General features: G+C 42.3%; 1 protein-coding gene across 1 annotated transcript in view; it reads right to left on the bottom strand.

Moving 5' to 3' along the window:
• The window catches only part of Pex14 (peroxisomal biogenesis factor 14), a 138,920-nt gene that overhangs the window by 62,680 nt on the left and 50,383 nt on the right, over positions 1-25,857 (bottom strand). The window contains exon 3 of the mRNA XM_046424788.2: positions 22,775-22,859. Coding sequence (XP_046280744.1) covers positions 22,775-22,859 — 85 coding nt within the window. The remainder of the gene's footprint in view (positions 1-22,774; positions 22,860-25,857) is intronic.

A 25,857-nucleotide genomic window follows, 5' to 3' on the forward strand; every position in this document is an offset into this window, starting at 1 on the left:
AACTTTTTAAAAAGAGTCACAAAAAAGTGTGTGTGTGTGTGTGTGTGTGTGTACACGCACACGTATGGAGAGTCAGAGACAGATAAAGTCATGTGAGAAAACTAAGAACTGGATAAAGAAACTAAGAAACTGGATAAATGGGGCTGGGGTTGTGGCTCAGTGGTGGAGCACTTGCCCAGCACATGTGAGGCACTGGGTTCAATCCTCAGCACCACATAAAAATAAATAAAGGCATTGTGTCCATCTAAAACTAAAAAATTAAAAGAAGAAAAAAAGAAATTTGATAAAAGGCATCTAGGTAATTGTGCACTATGAAATTTTTCTGTAAATTTGAAACTATTCAATACCCAAATTTGAGAGGAAAAAATCATCAAAGAATTAAGCAGATGGGACTTGACTCACTAAGCAATAAAATGAGCTGAAAGCAAGGTTGGAATTTCATCATCTGGTGGCAATGAATAGAGTAGACCAGAGGAAGCAAGACTGGAGCCAGAACCCTCCCCCTGAGCTACTGGGGGCCTGAGTGAGAACAACCCACTGTCCCTCCACTGCCATCATCTGTACACGGGGTGTGAAGCTGCTCTTGTTGGGTGTCCTCTGAGAGTGGTCTCTAGGTCTATAGAATAATCACTTCCAATGTCCCACAGTTGCCCTCTTCCACTTGGACTTTACACTGTTTGGTGCTGGCCAACTGTGGCAGTTGATCAGGAACCCCCAGCCTCTCCTGGCCCTCTCAGTGGCCATGGCTTTGTATTACACAGGAGTCGTAGTCACTGCCATGTTTGCCAAGTAAAATATTTCCATTGTCCTGTAGCTTTTGTGCTCGAGAAAACAGAAATAGTACTGACTTTCTTTTCTTTAAGGCAGTTATAAGCATGTCAGACAATTTTAGCCAAAGAAGAAGTAACTGCCAAGATAGGTAAAGAACAAGAGTCCCTTTGGAAAGCAAAAACTTTGAAAAGGCTAGGGATCATTATGACTATTTCTTTGGTATTTCCATGACCTTCACCTCTATAAATTAATGCTCTGAAGATAAGGAGGTAGCAGAATTATACCCATTTTACCTCCCTGAGCACTCATATTTAATTAATACTGTTCTGGAAGGTCTAGTCAAAATAATAATAAAGTCATATTGCATTGGAAAGGGAAAATAGTTTCCATATGATCTGCTACTGAGAAAACCTCACATCATCAATAAAAACAATGAGTATGAAAAGAATAATTTTTAAAACCAGATATCAATAGCTGTCCTAAATATTAGCAAAAATCAATTTAGAAAAGATAGTAGAAATAAAGATTCCAAAGCAAAACAATAAATTCAAAAATACTTAGTATAAAAGGAAATGTTCAGGAACTGGGCGCACACCGTGTAAAACCCTCAATGGGGAATGTATTTCACATTACGTTTAAGGATGGAAAGCCTGCAGACTGCAAAGATGTCAACTCTTTCTAAGGTAATTTCTATGTTGAATGTAATTATAATCAAAATTCCAAAGAGGCTTTATTCTTTGATTGGCAGTGGGGGTAGGGGAAGAAGAAGGAGAAGACATGATAAAGAGATTCTAAAATGTCTTCAGAAGTATATAAGGGCCAGGAAAGAGTAGAACTTAAGCTAACAAATAGAGGAAGTAACAAATCTATAATAATAAAACATGGTAGTATTAGCATAACAGCAGACAGGTATATCAATGAATGAGAACAGAATGTCCCTGATCACACATAAGTACAGTTAAGAATTTAATATATGAAAAAGTGACAAGTCAAATAAGTGGGGAAAGAAATAAATTGTTCAATAAATGTAACAACCAGGTGGGTCACCAGAAAAAATAAAGTTATATTCCCTGCTGCTCAGCCAACAAAACAAACTCCATAAAAGAAAAGCCATTTTAAAAAAGAAGTGAATATTTCTGTGCTTTTATGGTGTGGGTAGGGTTATGCTTAACTGAAAGAAGGAACTGTGAACTTGACGATCTAAAAGTTTAAAATCTATGTTCAAGAGTACTGATCAGCTGGTGTGGAGGTTGTCCACTAGTATAACCTTTCTAAGGGGCAGTTCAGCAATACACATTAAAATGAAAACAAATTCACTCTCTTTAACCCAAGATTAGCAACTCGATGATTTTTACCCAAAAAAGATAATCACAAAGTAATACCTATTTCTTGAGGATATTTAAAGAAGGGTTGTTTCATAGTGAAAAATGAAAATAATCTAGATGCCCATCAAAGGGCTGAGTAAAATAAGTCATGGAGTATATTCCCACCAGAACACCAAGATGTTATTAAAAGTGATGACAGAAATCCACATATACAAACACAAACTATGTCCAAGACAGTATCAAGTGGGCAAAAAGGAGAAGAGACAAAATCCAGGATGATTTACTAAATGACATTAAGGTAGAACCCAACAGTTCCGAGAGAAATCAAAAGGCTGAGGGCTCCTCCAGATCTGCACATCCCTCTGGCCCAAGTCACAGACTTTTCTAGGTCCCTCAGTCTCTCCATCCATAAAATGGGGATAAAAAGCACCAGTGCCATTATCACACCCTCTACTGCCCCTGGGGTGCTCCAAGGATTAATTAGCTGGTACTTGTCACATGGGTTGCTATATACTAGTTATTACTGAAAATTTTCCATCAGGCTTATCAGCTCTTCAAAGTTCTTAAGCAAAACTAATGAAGTTTTGATGAAATGCCCCAAAGACAAGCAAGTGTAGTAATAATGAAGCTGTAAGAGAAACACCCTGGCAACCTGCTCCCCTAACCCCCCACATCGGGTACAGTGCTGGGCGGTAAGGTCTAGCCAGAGTTTCATCAGCACTCCCCCAGGATGAAGTCAGCATGCTCTGACCGCCTCTAGCCCTCCAAGGGGACGATTATCACACTGTCACCAGCGTCCCCTGGGGCTCCTTATTAGTATAATAGAAAGCCAGAGATCAGGAGCCTAAAAGGAACACGTGTACAGGCAGCCCCCCACCCCAGGTCCCTCGTGAGGGATCAGGGACAGATGTGCACAGCTCCATTTAGTCTGTATCAACTCAACCTGTGGAATTCTGATCACAGCTGCCCTGCTCTAGGGACATCTAGGGAGAAACAGGGCAGCTTCCAGTCTATACTGCAGTCCGTGCAATACCACAGACTGCAGTCAGGGGCACAGAAAGACACATGTGATGCCACTAAAGGGCAGAGGGGACACTGCTGGTCCCTGTCATTCCATATAAACCCAAACACTGAGCCACAGCAGGGTAGGAACTGCCAATAGTGGCCAAGGTTGGCAGGGAACACTGCCAGAGAAGGGCTGGGCAGCAGCTCCGAGCTGTCCCTTCTGCCCCATGCTTGGTGGAGCATGTACTCTAGCTCATGAGTGCAGCTCAGGAAGAGGCAAAGCTCCGTCCCTGTGCAGCCTGGGCCAAGCACCTCCTTCCTCCTCCCCAATTCCTGTGTCTTTTTCCCTGTCTCTCAAATCTATTCCTGTGTGTCCCAGGGGGCCAGAGTGAAGCAAGTTCTACTGATATGATGCAAGGCCCAGCCACAGGTGAGCCCGGACTCTTCTGGAAACCTAATGAACGGGCAGCAGCAGCTTGTGTGCTTCTTGACAGCACACAGGTGCCGATAAACACCCACCCCAGGGTATTCTTGGTAAATACAGGCACCCCGGCCCCCCACCCTCAAGGCACTCACACCTCTGCTCTCACACCTCAAAAACAAATTATTTAACCATTCTCTTCCCTGAGGATTAGAGCTCTAATTTCACACACACAGCTCCTTGGCTTGTCTCTCACATATGCAGAACATTCTGATAGGTTAAATGCTGCCATTTAATTACTGTAATGAGAGGTGCTTTTTTTGGGTTTCCGCAAACATCAATTTTTCCCCTCTCTTATTTTACACTGAAAATCATTTTTAACATGTATTTCTCCACAATTTCCCCCATGCTTTTCCCACTCCGTATGCAGGGAAAAGAGGAAGGTTCTTCAGGTCAATGTCCTGAAGTTACTAGAGGTGAGTGGATAACCCTGATAACTGTTCAAATCATTTATTTAAAATTTAAAATATAAAATTTTAATTTAAAAAAGACAAAAGCACAAGGGAGAAGTGAGAGTCCTCCAAAGAGAACCACCACGATAACACCAGACAGATGCTATCACTGAGAAAGAGAGATGCTGCTGAGAGGTGGGGGTCCAGTCCTGCAGGTGGTTTGGAGAAAGGGAGGGGAAAGTTCCAGAGATGTCCAACACCTGGTTTAAAGCCGCCTCAAATCAAGGAGGAGCCTGGTTTCCATGAACAGGCTGGATAAAGCAGACTGAGCAAGATGCCTACAGAGAAGAAACTTGCTTTCAGATATTTCTTAAAAAGCGTATAGCCTATATGCTTTTCAAAACTGCAAAGCATAAGCCAGGCGTGGTGGCGTATGCCTGTAATCCCAGCGGCTCCGGAGGCTGAGGCAGGAGGATCTCAAGCAATGGCGAGGCACTTAGCAACTCCCTGTCTCTAAATAAAATAGAGCTGGGGATGTGGCTCAGTGGTCAAGTACCCCTGAGTTCAATCTCTGGTACAAAAAAAAAAAAAAAACAAATTGCAGAGCATCATTCACCAGCAAAACAGAGTCCACCTTCTGTCCAAGCATCTGAGGGCTGCTGTGGAAGCTGGAGAGGAAGACCTGGACACAGCTAGCGGAACAGTTCTCGCGGAACCAGCAAAAGAGGAAGGATTTTAGAGAGTAAAAAAATGCTCCTCTCCAAGCCTCTGCAAGGTGACCTGGAATTAGTATCATGAAGTTCAATGACTGAGGCGAGCTCTGGGATCTCCCAGGAAGTCAGCTAATGAACTGAATGTCTTTTTCCTCCTCCTCCCCTTCCTCCTCCTCGTGGAATTTCTGACCTTTAGGCTCTGTGCCTCCACACCACACTTTTATATCTCTGACTCCATCAATTTAGGAGTAAAGAAAGGTACCACAAATCCTACCTGCTTCCAGAAAACCAAGGCACATACGAGGTCAGGTAACTAATTATCCCATCGAACAGTGCAGGAAGGACCTGAAAACTGTTGAGGCCACATCAGCAAATCTATCAACTGTCACAAGAAAATCAGTGGAAAAGCATACAGATGTGACACAGAGGACAGATGTGGGGAGGAGCAAATGAGGAGCAAATGATAAGGGGGAAAGAGCAGCTCTCTGCAAGGGAGGAGCAACAGTCCTCTCTGATCATGGCCCAAAGCTATGGGACCTTCTCCTATTGGCAAGAAAGGTTTCACTAGGAGGCAGTGACAAGGCAGAGAAACTATTTCCAGATAAAAATAACACCTGCTTCACAAATGCCATCTTCTCTTTCTTCTGAGAGTCCCCAGGTTCAGTGAAATCACTAAACAACGACCCTGTGAAGAGAGCAGACCTAACAGTCACCCTGTCCAAATAACTGAGAACAAGAAGCCAGTGACAGATACTGCCTGACGTGTGTGCTGCCACCTCTCCCTAAGCTCTCAGCATTTCCCAAGGATTTCCCTCTGCTCCTGCTCCTTCCCCCTCACTTGTCTCAGACTCCTGGCCCCAGCCCTTTCCACTCTCAACTGTTGTTTTTCCATGGCAACCCCTACACCAGAAACCTGGACAGTAAGCCTAGACTCTTCCCCCTTCATTCCCGGGATCCATTCAGTCACCAGGTCCTCAAGATTCCCCCTCCTCGTTCTCTAACCCATCCCTGTGTATCCATCACCCCCACTCCTAACGGCCCCCTTATCTTAAGAGAGTGAATTCTGAAACACCAATATGACACTTCACTATTCCACACAAAACTCCCTGGTTTCCAAGCTGTCCACATAATAAAATCCAAATTCTTGAGTTCATAAACACGGGAATTACTTGATCTGACCCCTGCCCATCTCTCCCACTAAGCAATCTACTTCCTGCATCTTCTACTACAGAAACATCCCAAGGCATTCTCTGCCTGGACTAGAGTCGTCACCCTTCCCCAAACCTTAAAGTCAACTGATCCTCTTGGAAGGCTTCATTAGGGGGAACTCCTACAAGAGGCGCTGTTTTTGCATGTTTGTTTGTTGCATTACTGGGGATTGAATCCAGGGCCTTATGCAACCTAGGCAAGCACTCTACCCCGAGACATATTCTTTGCCCCTCCCACCCTTTTTCTGAGATGGGGTCTACTGAATTGCCCAGGCTGACCTCTAACTTGCAATCCTCCTGCCTCAGCCTCCTGAGTAGCTAGGATTACAGGCGCTTGACTTAGAGGTGCCTTTTTAAATTCTTCCCCATTAGTTTTCCTTACCCACCCTCCTCTGTGCCTTCATACGTATGCTCGTGTTATCACCTATTACTGTAACTTGTTTACACATCATGGAACCCCAATCAATTACAAATATTGAATCACATTGTTGAACTCTTGGTGCTTAGCACAAATGTTGGGACATGGAGTAAATGGACATTTGGTAAAAGAGAATGAATGGATGATTTTTCCACTCAATCATACTGCCTTTGTGTGCTGAACTGTCTGGGATCTAGCCAATTACATGAACACACACACACACACACACACACACACAAATAGATAACAGACACAGGAAAAAGAACAAATTCAAAGCAAATGATTCTAAAAAGCAGACAATTTAAAAATATTTATGTGTTCATTTAAGTGTACTATGTAACTTTCTGATTGTGTTTCTGTTAGACTAACAGTTTGTATCCCTGGTACCACATTGGTTAGCAGGGGAAGAGAACTAAAGAGAATTAAAGAAAAACTGAAGCCTAGGCCAATGGCCTATGCCCATAATCCCTTGACTCAGGAAGCTGAGGCAAGAGGATTTCAAGTTCAAAGTTAGCCTCAGCAATTTAGCAAGGCCCTAAGCAACTTAGCAAAACCTGGTCCCAAAATTTTTTTAAAAAGTAAAAAAGGGCTGGGCATGTGGCTCAGTGGTTAAGCACCCCTGGGTTCGATGCCCATTACCAAAAAAGAAAAACTGGTTTAAGATAAAAGTTTTGTGATGAATCATTCACAAATCCACAGCAGAGAACTGACCACACCCAAATATTCTTGGTTCACCATGAAATACTTCTAAACAAATACTTTCCATTTCCCCAAAACAAACAATATAATGATGGTAAAGTCTTGTTGGTGTTCGGGCAGCGTTAAGTGACATACATTTGCTGCCCCAAATCCACCTCTCACTAATCTCCAAGCTAAGCTGGGCCAGGCTTCCTGATGTGGCGGCCTCCAGTGCTCTGCGTAATGACATGGGAGCTAATGGAGATGAGCTCTGCTTCGTGGAGGTTCGACTCCTGAGGATGGATCTTAAAGGTGAGGCACAGCAGCTCGGGAGAAAGTCGATTTAATTTGTTTAACATCATAAAAAGGGACATTTCCACATGGACAGCAAGGACATGAATATCATGTGTGTATGGCAGAATTATAAACGCATTTTTGGCGAAATTCAATAAAGCTGATTCTACTGCATAAGGTCAGCAATTTACTATAAAAAATGATATGATTGCAATTTTTAATATAACCCATGTATTTGCTGCAAGATGCTCTAGAAGATTGTGTAATGTAACCATTCGACCTCTCCACAGAAGCACAGATCACCCTATTTACCGTTCATTGTCCTGATAAAAGCATCCATACAGAACAACAAAGTCAAGAGCACTTACTTAACAGCCATATTCTTCAAGTGTAAGACTTCCTTCCTCTTCTCAAGCCTAAGAATGGAGCTCTGGGCTAGAGTCCTCATGGCAGCCATCAAGAAAACCTCCAGAACTAAATTCAACCACAATTAAGGTCATTTTCTATTCCTGATGATAGTGAAATGTATAAGAAAAGATATAGATGAAATAAGTAATCTCTAATGGTCACTCAAGTTTTTAGTCCTAATGATGTGGTTCTTCAAGGACATAGCTCTAAATCATAGTGAGCAGAATATACATTGAAATTTGACAACTCAGTGATGACAACCTTGGTATTCACTGGGCTGTTGTAAGTCTCCATGCCCGTGTATATGCTTTTTGAAGAAATAACTTAGGTTACTCTTAAGAATAAATGAGTAAATATAAGTGGGAATGCTTTTCAGCTATAACAGGAAACACAAATGTCAGTGGTTATTATACAGTCTATATCATATCATCTCAGGCTTGCTTATAAATTACAGTCTGACTAGCAGCTTCTACTGTCCATTACCAGATCTTTCAGGACACGGACATTCACATGCCCAGTGCACTCGGTACCGTGTTTGGCAGACAGGAAACTAGGAAGGTTTGGTGAATAGAGCTGAACTTAGTTAGGGATGATATGAAAAATTCTAGATCGAAGGATATGAAACTTTAACAGACCTTCTGCTTTCAACAACACCTGCAGATAGATGTTACTCTTGTTATTACAGTCCCACCATGGGTTCTGGGATCCAGTCAAATTCCTTCCCTGCCTTGGAGTCTTTTGAGGCTACTGTCCCCTCTAATCAGATGTTCTTATTCTTCATATAAACACTTTGCATTTTTCAGGTTTCAGCAACCTCCAAAGCCAATCTAACTCACCCTCCCCATTATCCTCTATCATGGCACCTTACTTATCTATAATCATTTTTTCTTATTTGTTCACATTTCCAGAGAATTCTATCTCTACCACAGACCTCAGGTTCTATTCACCATTATATCCTCAGTTTTAAGGTCGGAACAGTGCTTTGTGAAATATACACACTCAATTCTTGTTGGGTGGGTGGGTGGATGGATGAATGGATGGACAATAAAAATCTTTCAAAATCAGCTACTAAGATTTTCCAAAGAACAATGCATTTTCTGTTATTTCTATTTTACTACTTAGTGTACTCTTTTTAGGACTGTTTAAAGGAGAGCCTTTCATTGGGGGAAAAATGCAAGTAAACAGAAATCATAGAGCTCCATATTTATTCTCTTTCAATTACATTCTGTGCAAATTATCTCCAGTTGTAAATTAAACTGATTTCCTAACTGACTCTTCTTCAAACTCAACCTGTATGTGTTCTTTCGGCCAACACTCCAAATTTTGCAACTGGAATAATTTAATTCACAATTCTGTTTGTGACTCCCAAAGCTGGGGAGGGTATGACTTTGTTCTTTAATTTCATAACACTGGCAGTGGTAAATATTTTTTCTTGTTGGTCAAGAGTACTGATATAGCTTGAAGCCAAAAACAGAGTGAAAGAGAGCCCCATTCCTATACACTTTAGGTTTCATTGAAAAGATGACATTTATGTGGTTGTGATATTTAATTTATCACAGAGGGTCATGATGTTGTGTTTTTTTCTGAAATACCATGATATGGTAAACTTTATGAATGAAAGCCTTTGCAATCGTTTAACAAACTGAAAAGGACACAAAATTTAAAAACCAACATCTTACTAAAGATAATCTACTCAACAATCTAATTACAGAAAGATTACTTTAAAGGGCTTTAAAACTAAAAAGAATAATTAACAGTAAGAGAGAAGAATATTCCCATGCCCTGTGTCTGATGATAGGGGACAGCTCTGAGAAGATAGGCTCCTATCAGAATGATTTAGAAACAAAACATAGGTCCATTTAAAGTTGGGAGGGAAGAGTGAACTGAGGTGTCCAATCTCAGCACAGTTTGAACAGAAGCCTGTGTGTCCTGCCACTCTGTTCACTCAGGACCTCTGTGTTACCTCTGCTCCCTTGAGAATGGAAAGAAGACAGAGCTGGTGACTGATCAGCTCCTCCCTCACCGTAAATTTAAAATAAAAGCACAGTATTTTCTGCTTCAAAGACGCAGATACTATAATACACGTTTGTGTGTGTGCCCGCACACACGCCTACCCAACAGATAAACTTATTTTTATAAGACACAGACACAAAAGTGTTGCCTATTAACAACGGCTTGGTAAATTAATGAATTCTATCGAAAGCTATTTTTAAATCTTTCTAATTACAGTCCAATAAGCATAAAATATTTTTCAGCAGAGATTGCCTTATGGTATTCCTTATGTCAAGTTTCAAAAATCCTGGCTTCCAATGTTTTTCAATACTTCTAATAAAACCACGCGTCATATAGTCCCTTTAGCTAAAACTCCCTCATCTACGCCTAGCAGATAAATTTTCTTAAAAGAACCCCCCCATCCCTAAGTAAAGGCCAATAAGCATATAAATACTTAAGTGAATCCCACCATCATGTCCACCCACAAGAATGGGGTCCTAAGTAGAATAAGATAAATCCCATGCTTGTGTAATTCTATCAAAATGGATTCTACTGTCTAAGAAGAGTGAATAAAAAAATAAAAAGAGTGATAGCTTTCTTAAAATCATCTCTGAAAGCCAGTGGTGATACAGAATAAATCAATATTTATCTCCTGAATTCACTGGAAGCCCATCACTACAGTGTTTGTAAACAGTGAAAGACCCAGATCCTTTAAAAAAAAAAAATGGTTGACTAAATAAGTACCCTTTCCTCACATCCACATGCAACTGGCTCTATACTGAATGAAACGCTTTCCTCACCTTGTAGGCTGCATATCTAAATGGCTTTGAAATCCCAAGTTAAGCCTTCCATAAGAAAGCAGCTTACAGGATAAATGTGCTTGTACTCTGTTTGGGGGCAAATCTCTTCTATTTGTGAATTTCCCCCACTTTGGATTTCTCCACTAGCACTTATCATCCATCCATTCCCACTTTTCCCATGTGCCTTCCCTTATCACAGAGATTGGAAGGATAAAAGCTGCATTTTCCAGGCCCCTTGGCAGCTAGAGTTCTGGAAGAGAATTAGGTTCCACCAAATAGCTGTGTACTCACAGGCAATGTGGAAAGTGAAAATGAGGAAATGTGGAAAGTGACAAGTACCTGTTTCTGCTGCCTTTGATTGTTGCAAATACCAGCCAGTGGGCAAGCAAGCTATGAGTAACACCTTGGTTTCCTACTGCAGTGCCCAGTCTCCAGCCTCTAGCTTCATGGGGTTCAAGAGGCGATTTTAGAAGTGGAAGCCTTTCAAGATCCCATTTCAAGGTACTGTCACTGTTTTCCTGGGTACCAGAAGACACCTTCAGTGGCAGCAGCAACTTCCCAGTCCCTGGGTCATAGCCCCAAGGGCGTGCTCTTGGAGTCAACAGCTCCAGGGGCAGCTCTCTGACCCCACTGCCTCACCAGGACAGGCAGTAGCAGCTCCCCTGGCAAGTCAGTTCTTCAATGTTGTGGAAATTCTTCATTCTCGGAGGTCTGGCCTAGATTTTGTTCCTTTTCACTAAGTGTGTAAGCTGTAACTTCCTGTACTAAATTCCTCTGCTCAAAATTCCTAGAGGTTCTTATTGTATGAATTTTTATACACCAATAGTCTAACTTTTTAATATAACATTACAGCAACGGACTCCGGTGGTCCACCTTCTCTATGGGGAATGTGACCTGAGACTCTCAGTGGACAGTATTAAGTCCTATGTATACTATATTTTTTTCCTACACATATATAGTTGTAATAAAATTTAATTTATAAGTTAGGCACAGTAAGAGATTAGCAACTAAGTTGAAGCACAACAATAAAAGGTGAATGTGGTCTCCTCCCCCACCAACATCTTACTGTACACTACTCACCCTTCTGTGACAATGTGAGATAGTACAATGCCTATGTGATGAGATGCAGGAGGTGAATGACACAGGTCCAGTGATGCAGCTTCGGGTTACCTGAGCACAAGTACTTCAGTACCATGACAGTTTGATAATCAGGCCGGCAACTAAGTGATGGGCACATAGGATATACACAGCAGACCCACTGGACAAAGGGATGATTTCTGTCCAAGGAAGAAGTGGAACAGCTCAAGATTTAATTATGTTACTCAGAATGGTCTGCAATTTAAAACTTATGAATTGTTTATTTCTGTAAAATTTCCACTTAATATTTTTAGTACAAAGTTAACTGCACAACTGAATTGCAGAGCAAAACTGCAGGGAAGTGGGGGCTTATGTCATCTTAGAGGATACACATTCTGTTGATGATTACTGTTGTCAATTAAGCCCTCATTTTAGTGCTAGTATTCTGCTAAGTACTTTTCATATTATTTTCATTTAATTCTGAGAAGAATTTTTTTCAGTAAATACTATCATTAACCCCATTTTACAGAAAAAGAAACCAAGATATGATGAGGTTACACATTCCATGCAATATCCAGAACCAGAAAGCAATGAAGTTGGGATCCGAAATCAGGCAGTCTACACACCACAGACTCACCTCCCAGGCTGAAGTACTGCAAACATGACCCATTATTTAGTCACTTGTAAGACTGCTTCCATGAGGAAAATGTGATGCCTGCATCTTCCTATTTTCTAAACTCAAAATGCTGGTCTACTTATACATGAATGGTAAGAATGTAAAATGGGGGCTGGGGTTGTGTTTCAGTGGGAGAGCACTTGCCTAGTATGTGTAAGGCACTGGGCTCAATTCTTAGCACCCCATAAAAATAAATGAATAAAATAAAGGTTCATCAACATCTAAAAAAAATATTTTAAAAAAATGTAAAATGGTACACCCACTTTCAAAAACAGTTTGGAAAAAATTTAAATATACTCCTACCACATAATTCCACCCATAAGTATTAACTCAAAAGAAAATGAATTGTATATCCTGACAAAGACTTACACACAAATATTTGTTAACAGTCCTATTTTTGATATTCAAAAACTGGATCTCAAAGTCAAGGCAAAAGTCTGGGCAACTTAGCTATTCCCTGTCTCAAAACAAAAAAAGGGCTGGGGATGCTGCTCACTGATTAAGTGCTCCTGAGTTCAATCACCAGTACTGCAAGAGAGAGAGAGAGAGAGAGAGAGAGAGAGAGAGAGAGAGAGAGAGAGAGAGAGAGAGAGAGAATGTCTATAATGGCAAAAGAGAAAGAAATTGTAGTATGGTCATATAATGGACTACTACTCAGCACTAAAAAGTAATAAACTAATGATACACAAAAAACATGGCTGAGTATCAAAATAATTATGCTGAAGGAAAAAACTAGATAAAAACAGTACATACGGTATGATTCCAATTATATAAAATTCTAAAAAAACACAAACTAATTTATGGTGATAGAAGACAAATCCATACTTGTCTGGGTACTGGGAATGTAGGGCAGGAAGAAATTCATAGGGTACTGTGTAATTAATTATCTTAATTGTGATGATAATTTTACAAGTACTTGTATATTAAATCAAATAAAGCTGCTTCTTTCTCTTTTTCTCTAGCTGCGCGCGCGCGCGCGCACACACGCACGCGCACACACACACACACACACACACACACCTGGAGACTCGTGAAGCCTCCCTTCACCTCATATATCCCATCCAAAACTGAGCAGTCTAACTTATTCTTTTACTATGTCTGTGGTTCTGTCCTTATTTTCCAGAAAGTTATGTGGTACAGGGCAAAGAACCCTGGTCCGCAAACGTAAGTCCTACGTCTGTTTTTGTCACTGATTAGCTCTAAATTAACCTCTAAGAGCCCCAATCTGTATAATGGAAGAAAAGAGATGCTCTGAGGTCTATTAAATCATATACTCATTCATTTAACAAATATTTATTTACCTACTTACTACATATTAAGATTACAGTGAAGATGGGCTGGGGTTCTGGCTCAGTGGTAGAGGGCTCACCTAGCTCGGGCGAGTCCCTGTGTTCGATCCTCAGCACCACATTAAAAAAACAAATAAATAAAACAAAGGTATTGTGTCCAATTACAACTAAAAAATAAACATTTAAAAAAAAGATAACAGTGAAGAAATTAACTAAGATGTGTGAGAGTGTTTCATGAATTGCAAAATTCTTTACAAAACCATGCTATCATTTCTATTTTCCATTTCTACTGCCAAGGGCTCCCAGATCCTCTACACCTGACAACAGGCTCGGCAAGTCTTTCTTGCGGTAGCTGGTCTGACTGTTGCCAGGCCAAGTCAGTTTGGATACGCAGCCTAGAGTAAACTTCCTTAAGCAGAGTTTCACTGCATTTCAAGTGGCCCAAGTAGTACCATCGACGGTACCTGTTAACACTGGATCCTACAGCTGGCTCCTCCCTCACTAGCTAACCCACCAACCTCAACTCTTTTCCTGCTTGCAGACCCTACAAGCCACTCCTGCTAACTGCACATGTGCCTCCCTCACTAATGATGTCCTTCCGACTTTTCTCTCTCTGCCCCTCGCTTTCCTCAATGCAAAGCTCTGATCTCCTCAGTAACCTTGGAGAAGAGTGTTCTGACTAGATTCAAGACAAAACAAGCAGTGTACACATATAAGCACTGTATTTTGGTAGAGGCCTAAATGTTAGTAATTCTGAAACTACATGTGTACTAGGGTTGAACAAATAAATTGTAAAGGGGCAGAGGGGAGAATTGAGCTCCTTTTGAAACTGTTACTGGGGTCTTCCAATTCTAGCCATCCATTCCTTCAGTCCATTCACTCATGAGACTCAGTGTGGGATGGTGCAGCTGGACACTGAAGATGCTAGTAAGAATGTTAAGACCTCTGCCCTTGAGGAGCTCGGTCTAGTGAGCAGCATTATACTCCAGCTTCCCCCTAATCTGCTTTGCTGACTTTGTGTGTGAGTGTGTGTGTGTGTGTGCGCGCGCACACGCGCGCGCGAGAGAGAGAGAGAGAGAAAGAGAGAGAGAGAGAGAGAGAGAGAGAGAGAGAGAGAGAGAGAGCGAGCGCAAACACGCTAGGGCTCAAACTCAGGGCCTCCAGCATGCTAGACAAAATACCACTGAGCTACACCCTCAGGCCCCGCTTTGTTGACTTCTACTGAACTACTGCTCTTTTACATGGATAACATGGATACCATTGATAAGTACTCAGCATCCATTCCTACTTCCTCCTAATGAGCTTTTGGTACTAGAAAAGATAGGTCTCCGTTTTCTTTCATAATGTATCTAATGTAATAATACTCTGCACCAGATAGGACTGACTACCCCACCAATAGCTTAGGATATACAAAGCACCAAGTCAAAACCAAAGAGTACTATAGTACATACTTCATTTGAATACAAATCAGATCGGCTTTCCATTTATTTGAATGTTTACTTTGAATCAAAAGTTAGATTTATGAGCTGGGTGCAGTGGTGTGTGCCTATATTCCCACCTACTGGGGGAGACTGAGGCAGGAGGATCACATGAGGAAAGGAGCTCAATGAGGGTCTGGGCAACACAGAGAGACTTTCTCAAAAAAAATCATTTAAATTAAATTTACAAACCTATATCCATTCAAAAGATGAGATATGAAGGAAATTCTTTTAAAAAGAAAGCATGTCTTGCTAGGCATGGTGGTGCATGCCTGTAATTCCTGCATCTCTGGAAGCTGAGGCAGAGGATCTCAAGTTCAAAGCCAGCCTCAGCAAAATCGAGGCACTAAGCAACTCAGTGAGACCGTCTCTAAATAAAATACAAAAAATAGGGCTGGGATGTGGATCAGTGGCCGAGTGCCCCTGAGTTCAATCCCAGGTACCCACCCCACCACACACACAAAAAAAAGACAGAAAGCATGTCTCACATAATCAATAATCAGAATGCCCATCCCCTCAAAACCTAAATGTGCTAAGCATTAACAGCAATTTGTTGCACTTTTTTTTCTCCCTTTTTCTGGTGGGAGGAAGGGTGCTGGGGATTGAATCTGGGGATATTTTGCCACTGAGCTATATCCCCAGCCCTTTTTATTTTGAGACAGGGTCTTCACTAAGTTTTTTAGGACCTCACTAAATTGCTAAAGCTGGCCTCAATACCTGCAATTCTCCTGCCTCAGCCTTCTGAGTCGCAGGGATAACAGGCATGCACCACCATTATAGGCTCTCTTTTCTATTAGTAATTTCCTTCTATATATAGTTATGTTTATATTAAAAGATAGCTTTATTTCCTTCTCTAAGAAACATAATCCCAAGAAATTCTAAGTAAGAAAAATATCCCGTAGCCTGCTCACCATACACAAAAATACTCCTTTTAGCATGGCACCATGTTCAACACTGACACATGTTCAACAATATATATCCAAGAATATCTATCAGACTATTCTTTGAAACAGCAAAAGAGAGGAATCAATCTAAATGTACACAAACTTGGGACTGGTTAAAGAAAGTATGATGCAGGCAAACCATGGAATACTATGCAGCCAATGAAAAGAATAAAACAAATCTGTATGTATCAATGAATGACAACCAAGATAAAGTGCCAAGTGCAAAGATAAAGAGGAAAATACGCCACCACTCTGTTTAAAAAGTGTTTCTATAGGGGAATAATAAATGTTTATATGATTTTATGTGGCTAGACTATTTCAAATGATACCTAACAAATTGTTAACAGCAGCATTCTCTGGAAAAGAAAATGGGGCTGCCGGTAGAAACAATAGAAACAAGAAGGGAAGACAACTTATTTTTCACTGTTCATCCTTCTTGATTGTTTGCATTTTGGCAGGGGTGGGGAGTAGTACCAGGAATTAAACTTGGGGGCACTTGACCACTGACTGAGCCCCATCCCCAGCCCTATTTTGTATTTTATTTAGAGACAGGGTCTCACTGAGTTGTTTAGCACCTTGCCTTTGCTGAGGCTGGCTGTGAACCCGCGATCCTCCTGTCTCAGCCTGATCCTCCTGTCTCAGCCTCCGAAGCTGCTGGGATTACAGACATGCACCACCATACCCAGTCCTAGCCCTTTTTATTTTGAGACAGGATCTCTAGCCCCTTTTATTTTTTAATTAATTTATTTTTTCTGTGGAGAGAGGTGAGTACCAGGAAGTGAACTCGGGTACTCAACCACTGAGCCACACCCCCAGCCCTATTTTGTATTTTATTAAGAGACAGGGTCTCACTGAGTTGCTTAGCACCTCGTTTTTGCTGAGGCTGGCTTTGAACTTGCAAACCTCCTGCCTCAGCCTGCCGAGCTGCTGGGATTACAGATGTGCACCACTGTGCCCAGCTTAATTGTCTGCATTTTTAAAAACATGTACCTTACCTTTTGAAAAGTTAAAAAACAAAACAAAAACATAACACTAAGATACACAACAATGTTACTTTCACCACTTTATTATTCTTTGCAGTATTGTTTCAGGCACCCAAGATTAAGAAAAGAATCATTCTATGGAAAATATCAAAGTAACTGAGAAAATCCAAAAGACTCATCCCTCCCATGCTCCTCTGCCACTTCCCCAAGTGCAGGGTGAAGTGCAGGAAACTGTGGGGCTTGGCCTCCTGGGGCAGCAAGTGCCAGCAGTTCCCTCTGAATGGGGAAGCCACGACATGGCTACTGCCAGCATTCAGCTGGTCTAGCTGCTGTAGGTCTTATCCTGGATGCTGAGAAAAATATGTGGAGTTCAGACAAGTTTGGATAACAAGGAGAGCAGGAGAATTGATGGGGGGGAACCAGTCAGTGTGATGAATGGGCTGGTCCAGAACAGCAGGTGACGGATATGCAGATGCAAGACTGGCAGGGAAGGAAGATGGTCCATGCACAACAGATGGATGAAGATGCTCAATCATCCTCAGGAACAAGCATGCGGCTGCCACACCGCCCTGTCTGCTCCGGCCCAGGCTCCTGACTCACCTGCAGGATGCAACCCCCTCATCAGGACAGGGCCCATGGCAGGAAGAGCATGAGGTAGAAGATGCCACCCTAATGCAAGCTAAACTCAGAGCCTATTGCTAGGGGTGGCCTCTTTTCACTTTGCTTTCTTCCTCCAACTTCCAAAGACACACCAATTTTGTCTCTCTCTGTGGCTCCCACTCCTGAGGAAGGCTTTTTTACAGCTAGGGAACCTGTTTTCCAGCCCACTTCTTGCCCTCTGTCCTCTCTGTTTTCTCTTCCTCTTCACAGTTAATGATAGAAAACTTAAGTGTCCTGTTTGATTCAAGTTCATGATCAACTAGAACTCCTCAGGTAAGGATACTTGATTCTTTCAGTCATCTAAGACTAACAGAGAATTAAGGGCAATAAGAAAAGCCATTCAACTCCTACCTATTCTCAGAACAGGCACAACTTCCAAAATGACCATGATATATACCCAGTTTAATCACTCCAGCTAATATAGGAGTGCACTGAAATCCTGATGCCATAATCCAGGTCCCCTTAACAAAGGCTCAAAAGGGCCAGACGGCCCCTCACAGTGCCAACACTACTCCTTCCAGCTCAGCTGCAGGAGTTCCAGGGGAAGAGGCAACAGCCGCAGTCAACAAAAGGGTGGTGCTGGCAAGCCTTCTGCCCCGACCCCCAAGCTATCTGCTGGACCCCAGCTCCAGGAACAAAAGCATTGTAAAAAGATTTCTAGCTTCACCAAGACACTTAAAGAATTAATTATAAAGTAAAGCTGAAGGAGAAAATTAATTTTAGAAACACAAGAGGTTACTTTTTTTTTTTCTTTCTCCTGGAGATGGGGGAGGAAACACAGTTATTTTCGTTTTCATCCTTGGGGCACAAGCTGGGAGCTGTCCAGTCGATAACCTGGCCATCAGAACAAGGTTTGTAATTAAAAGGTCAGTGACCTGGAAAGCCAGGGCCCCACTCCCAGAGCTTCTCAGTAATGACGGAGCTATTAAATTAAGACTGTTATGAAATCAATGCTAAAAAAGCTTTCATGGTAACGAGATTCCATTCAAGGACATGCAAACTACCTCATGAAATGGATGTAAATGATAAAAAAAAAAGAAAGAAAGAAAGAAAAGTAATAAAAGAGAGTTAAATTGAAATCTGTGTAAGAATTTACTCCCCCTTAAAATACTCCATCGAGAGTAAGCCCTTCACCTCTATCTACTACCAAGGTTGAGACCATCAGGTTCCTTCCAGCAAGGAGGCAGTTTTGCTACTGGGTTCCGCTTCCAGGAACAGAAAAAAGATTAAGATCTAGTTTCACCTTTTAGTATGAGAAAGTATGGTGGTATGTTTTATTTGTTTAGTTTTCCTTCCCTACCCTCATCCTGTACTCAAGGACTATTTATTAGATGAAAGAAGAAAAAAAGCCCTTAACTTCAGAAGGGCACAACAAGTAAAAGTGTCAGCCAACATCACACCCGGCCCCACTCAGCAGACTTCTGCGGGAATGTGTGCGATGCTCACCCTGCACTAGAAGCTTGCTCTGTGAATGCCATGCTAGTTAACAGATAACGCCATCCCCTCCTCACCCCGTCCTTCCTTTGGCTCACCTACATATCACCTTAACCCACCTGGTACTCAGCCTGCTCAACAAGGTTGGAAACAGACTGCCTCCAAACATTTTGGGGTTGGACAGGGTGTCAAATCAATATAAGCCTACTGATAAGCATCTTCAAGCTTCTAACTTCCTGGACTGATCCTGTTGCTAATTTTAGGGTCCTCTGGCCCCCTAGACTGCAGCTTGCTTAAAGCCCCAGATAAAATGCATGCCAACAAGAACTGTTTCTATATATAGACCAGTTCTGTGAGGGCTTAAACCCCACACACACACCCCAGTCGTCATGTGGGGCTGACTCGGCAGCTGATGATCTGCAGAATAGGGTGTCTGGAAGGAAAACAAAAACATTTATTCTAACACTCTGAAGGTGAACAGCTGCTTTTCCCTTTCATCCAAAAACTTCCTGATAAAAGGAAGAAATGCTGTAAATTATACAAAATGGCAGTACAGACTTGAAAGAAAATGATAAATGATTCTAATAACTCCATGTTTCTCATTAATGACTCCATATTCAGACTTTAAGGCATCCCAAAGAGATCTCAAAACAAAATAAGACAGACCTTTGCAAACCAATGCTTTTCCATTCCTAGCCCACTCCCTCCCCGCCACCCCCACACCCCCAATCAGAAAGCACAACACTTAACCTGTCAGTAACAGAGGCAGCATGCGGCCTGCTCCACACTGCGCTGTGGTTTCTCAAAAAAACAAACTCAGCCAATGCGCCTAAAGTAACCCTCATTTTCCACTAACTGACATGCACTACAGGGACCTCAATTTCTATATTAAATATTAAATAATATTAAAAGAAAAACAAAATTGGATTTGCCTTTTCAGGACAGAGATGTTTATTAAAAAAAAGAAAGTCAAGATTATAATTCAAGTCAGTGCTCCACTGCAATTCCCTGAAGTGACATTTGCTAGGAAACGCCAAGCCCACAGTAGCTGAGAGCGCTCCCAAAGCCAGCGCCCCAAACCCACCACAGCAATGATCCTGCAGGGAGACCCCAGAGTGACGGTGCCAGAACCTTGCTCTCTCCTGCCCCTGATGGCCAGCGAGCCAACTCTCTGCCCTTCTACAACTACTGTTAGTTAGGGACAGGGTAGCTGCTCTTCCTTTGTCCCCTTCAGAGATAGTGCCAAGCTGTGCTGGTCATGTAAGCCTGACCCAAGGAATAGCGGAAATTAAAAAAGTGAAGTTTAAATCCACAGAGGGGTTTTTCTTCCCCAGACGCCAATCAAACCTTGGGATTCTCTGCCCAGAAAGGGTCCTGCCAGAACTTACCCTATTGGGATTCAACTCGGAAATGGATAATTACCAACTGAAGCAGCATTTTAGAGGATAATGGAAATGGGTGATTAGCTTCAGTGATTCTGGGTTTAAGTACAGGGAAAAACTCCCATGGTTCTCTTTAGAGAAAGAAGGGTAGGGTAGCGTCTCACGGCTCCCCAAATTCTAAAATCTCCAAGACAAATTTGGGTCCACTCCATCAACAATATTCGTCTCCTTCAGGTCCCTGCTCACACACTACTCTCTTAGAGAGACCAACAAGCCCTGTGTGTGACCATCCCACACCAGCCCTGGTGTCCCTCATCCCCTCACTCCCTGCTCTGTCCCGTGGCACTTCCATTTGATATCCCACAGACTTCGCTGTTCCATTTGTTCACTGCCTGTCTCAGCACTGAAGCTCGGCAAGGGCAGGGATTCTATCTGTTCTGTTCTTAGTACATCCCTGTGGGGGAGAGCAGGGCATGGCACAGGGTAGCCACTCCCCTTGGGTAAACTGATTGATTAATCAGTTGGGTAAGAGCAACAAATAATAATTGCACCAAACGGTTTCCTCTCTACAGTAATTACGAGCCAAGTGACTCAAAAGAAGTATTATTTGGTCCAGAGTTTCTCTCTCTCTCTCTTTTTCTTTCCCTCTCCCAGTCAGGGATTTATTAAAATTAAACAGATTAGATGGAGCTCCTGATACTAAAACTGCTCAGCAAAGCCTGCGGTAGGGAAGTGCCGAGCAAACACCAGAGACATTTGTCTCTAAATTGCTCTAAATACCTTCTGCAAATGAAATTCTAACCCAGCTGCGTTTGAGAGAAAATGAGGACTAACTGGTCATTGTCGGTGGAAGAGAAGATCAGACAGTTATAATATTGCACAATATACTGGGCTAAGGATCTCTGGGCAACCATAGATTTTGTCTCAGGTTACCCCGGGTAATCAGCTCAGCTTTTAGGCTCAGCTTTCCCCTGCTTCAATGCTTTGATGAGAGAGCTGAAATCCCTAAGCTTTTATGATTAATTACTCCCCATAGGTACACATATTTCAAGGAAAAACTCTTTTATGGCATGATGCTTGCCGAGTGGAGAGGCCAGCCAGCACACTCCAAATTTTAATAATCTCCTAATGACGGGGTAAGTGAGACACAGCCAGAGAGCACACTACGCCCTCACCAACTCCATCACAGGGACCCAGCTTTGGGGCTGCTGCTAAGCAGCTGCCTGTGAATGAGACATTTGGGCTTACTGTGCCCAAACCTTGTGAGCAGGCCTGGGCTGTGAGCAGGAAAAGGGATCAGCAGGATCTTACAGCACCACTTTGGTGGAACATCATGGAGCAGCCCTAGGAAATGTCACCAAAATATTCAATCATCTATTCCAGGCAAAAGTGACTGAAACATCAGAATTTCGAGGCCAACACTCTAGCTTTTTTTTTTTTTTTAATTTATTTTTTAGTTAAATTTAGACACAATATCTTTATTTTATTTTTATGTGGTGCTGAGGATCAAACTCAGTGCCTCACGCATGCTAGGCAAGTACTCTACCTCTGAGCCACAACCCTAGCCCCCTCCAACACTCTAGCTTCTAAAGAAAAAAAAAAACAGGTCTTTTTAGGAGAGGGGGAGGCTTGCTTTTCCCCTCTTATGTTACATAAAGGCCTTTAAACAACTTCCAAGATTTCCATAAAATTAAATATTCCAAGAATGAAAATTCCAGCTTCTTTTTTGTTGGTTAGTTGGTTGTTTTCATTTCACGAAAAAGAAAAATATCCTAAATTCCTACAGAACCAGAATAGATTCTGTCTGTTTCAGACAATATTGAATATGTCAGTATCCATTTTATTCCTGCTTACAGAAGTACCATAAACCAGTAATTTACCACTTCAATTCGCAAATCAGACTGACCCAGAGCTTGACCTTAACCTGACCTTGTTCAGTCAACTTGTTCCCCTTGTCCTTCACTTTTTTCTTCCTCACTCCTTACTGAAGAAGCTGGCCTCCTAGAGCCAGGTTTCTGCAGCCTGGGTTGCTGACAGAAGACGGGACCAGAAAGCAGAAGTCTTCCAGTCTTACTCAACAGACCAATTCTGCTATGAAGGCTCCCTCTGCCAAGCTGGTCTTGGCCTTATAGCTGGTGCTTAATTAACCAAATCATGTAACCTCTTTGCTCCACTGCTAGGAAAGAAATCTGCATTCCCCAAGTGGGGGTCGTCTCACTCTCACTCTCCAGGCTTAGACAAGAGGACTTCCCCGGGCAGGCTGAAAGCCTTCATCTCCACAGCACCCACTTCCACATTACAGCCTCACCCGCCCCATCCTCAGCCCCTTTCTGCAGGTCACTCTGCCTGGCTGGGGAAACCTGTACCTTTCTTCTTAAGGAATGCTCTCCTGGTCGCAAGTGGACTCTGGCGAACCCGGGAATTCTGTAGAAACTTCACTGCTGTGGCAATCTGGTGGGGAAGATAAAACAGAAAAGAGTTAACTTCAACAGTCTGAATTTCAAGATGAAAATCCTCAAGTTCCCAGGGCCACAGAAACAAGTGTACGACTATCATAAAATGTATAACTAGTTATTTCTTAGGTTTAAAAATGACCTAAATGTAAGATCAGGTCATTCCCAAGTCTTCCTGCATCTGAGTGATCAAATATAACCCCTCAGCTTACATTCTCAGACCTGCAGTCTGTCTTTCCTGTCTTCCCTGTTCAAGCTGTTTTTTTGGCCACTCACCCAGTCACTACCCTTGTGCTATGCAACCCTCTTTCTGAAGTCCTCCCTTTCCCACCTCTACCAGACTATGCCCCCCCCACACACACACACACCCACCACCACCACCACCACAGCAGTCCTTCTAGAGCCTGTTCTGATTCCTCGGAGCATTCCCTAAATAAGCAAGCTCTCTCTCATCTCCCTCTTCTCATTCCTCAGTGCTGTGGTGTGTGCAAATAACTGAAGGTGTGATAACACTGTCTTTGAATATCAGGCTGCCTCCCTGGCCACACTGTGAGTGAGTGCTGAGCACTTACCGGCCAAAGAGGACTGTATAAGAGATGACACATGTAGCTGCCACACCAGTCCCTCCTGTGCAGCACAGCTGGAAGAGCCATCAAAGGGCAAAATTTGGGGTTCCCTGGCTAAATGCTGTAGACTAACAGATCATCTCCCTACCTCTGGTGAGGAATATTATTTAATGAAATCTTGTCTACAAATAAGCCAAATAGGGGATGGAAGGGAGACCCCTAAAGGCATTAGTCTCCACTGTCCCTCAGCACCCTTGAGGCACACGTTCACATGGCCTTCTGCCGCCCAAGACGCAAGGATGGGAAGCACCAACCTGCCCCTGGGAGGAAAGGGGGCTGTTTTGAATGAATGGCTCTGTTCAACTCGTGAAAACCAAAAGAATAATGGTCTCCTGTTACAGGTAAAGCCAACAAGCCCCGCAGTTCACTCTTAAGCCTTTGAAAGAAAACACTTCTCAGGAGGCAGATATAAAGAAGTTTTCTGTGATCCTTAAAAATAAGGGAGCAACTGTACAGCAATTCAAACAGCACTGGGACTGCAGACAAAATGCAAGTTATACATCATCTTCTTCCCCACATTTTAAATAAATTTAATCCTGAGAGCAGACAGAACAAAAGATAGGAAGGTAATCAGAAAAGGGGTCGGGGCAGGTGCAGAAAATTCCCTTATTTTCCTATAACCTCTCTGTGGGAGGCTCACCCTAGACTTCTTCCTAAAGGATGAGCTCAGTGTCCTGACCTTCCTGACCTGGGCCTGTCACCCATAAGACATACTAATATTCCTTGACAGCCACAGTCATCTCCCTACAGTTCTTATCTGTCCTCCAACATTGCAAATTCACTGAACATGTTCACAAACCGCAAAAACAAACAGACAGTTCTGGACTAAAGAAAGATCAATGCCTGACCTTCTAGAATCCCAAAGTTAAATGCCCACCCCTCAGCCCCTCAACCAGATGGCCTCAGGTTGCACCAAAATCAAGCAAAATCTAACAACATCTATAATAGTGGCTCATTTTAATGAAGAGATGGAAGAAGAGCAACAGGAAGGAAAGAAAGAGAAAAGACAAAAGGGAAGAAATAAGGAGGGAAAGGGAAAGGAGGAGGCCATAGGACAGGAGGAGACAAGACAGAAGGAAGGAGCGGGAAAAAGGAAAGAAGGGAAAAAACAAAGGAAGAGAGAGGCCCACGCTCTGTAAAGAGAAGGACAGGTACACATCACAGGCCCCGGGGGTCAACACCAATCTGCACTGCTCAGATGGCTCTGGGATAATTGTTCTTCACCTGGAGGAAAAAATGCACCTTCAACACACAAGAAAATGACAGTATTGGTATCATGTGGCAGTCTCTGCCGCTCTGATGTGTGTACCAGGTGTCAGAGGAAATGTGGATGAACAGGTCTTAGGCAGGAGGTGCAAACAGCACAGCTTCTATCATTCACCCTCTCCCGCATCCTCCCAAAATTTCCCGTGACAGAAAGAAAACAGAACCCCACTACTAAAATGCACGGGTTTCACCTTGCTTTTTTAATATAGTCCTTGGTATATGCATTTCTGGTCAGAGAGCAAAGTTCTGATGGGTTTAATGGTGCACTCAATGCAGTGCTTGGCGCATTCCATCAATTTTTTTTAAAAAATTGCATCTCTTATTTCTTTAAATACATTAATCAGCCTAGTGTAGGCAAAACGGATCCATCGGACAATGCAATAAACATGAATTATCATCTATCCAACACGCATAATGGCTTAAAAATACATAATAGCAGGTGTAGTTTAAATGATTAGTTATTACACCTGTGGTGGGTCTGATTCAATTGGGAAAAATCATCTTTAATAGGTTAAAAGGTTTAGATCACCATGCTTTCCTTAAAGTGGCTGCAGAGAGGGAATGATGGAGTGCTCTGTCATTAGTAATTCATTTAAGAAAAACGTGGGGGATATAGCAAAGAACAGCATAAACGAGCGAATCCAATTTAAACATCAGGTAAAGTAGAAAACACCTTTTAAAAAAGCAAGATAAATGAATTTGGAAGGGAGACGAAATTGACGTATTTATTTTAACGGGAATTTGACAAAGTCCCGGCACACTTCAAACTTGCAAAAATATGAACAATTTCTTTTAAAGTTTCCATTCACTAATTTCAAGTCATATAAAATAATACTGCCGAACACCTACATAAAGTGTATTTGGGGCTTGTTTATGTTCCTCTTGATCTTTGAAAATGCAGGTGACAGGCAAATCACATATTTAACAGCGTGGATATCACTATACCAGATGCAAAAATATAAAGCACCCAAACTAATAGCCTCCACATAATGTGCTGAATAAGAAAGATACCAGATAAGCAGCTACATGCAAGCATGAACATCCAAAACCTCTCTCCTCCTTTCACTTACTACTTCTCCAGCTACTCTTCACTCTCCTCCCTCC

This window comes from Marmota monax, unplaced genomic scaffold (genome assembly GCF_021218885.2).
Source record: "Marmota monax isolate L192 unplaced genomic scaffold, Marmota_monax_Labrador192_F-V1.1 WCK01_AAM20220418_F8-fsc00080, whole genome shotgun sequence".
Taxonomy (NCBI): domain Eukaryota; kingdom Metazoa; phylum Chordata; class Mammalia; order Rodentia; family Sciuridae; genus Marmota; species Marmota monax.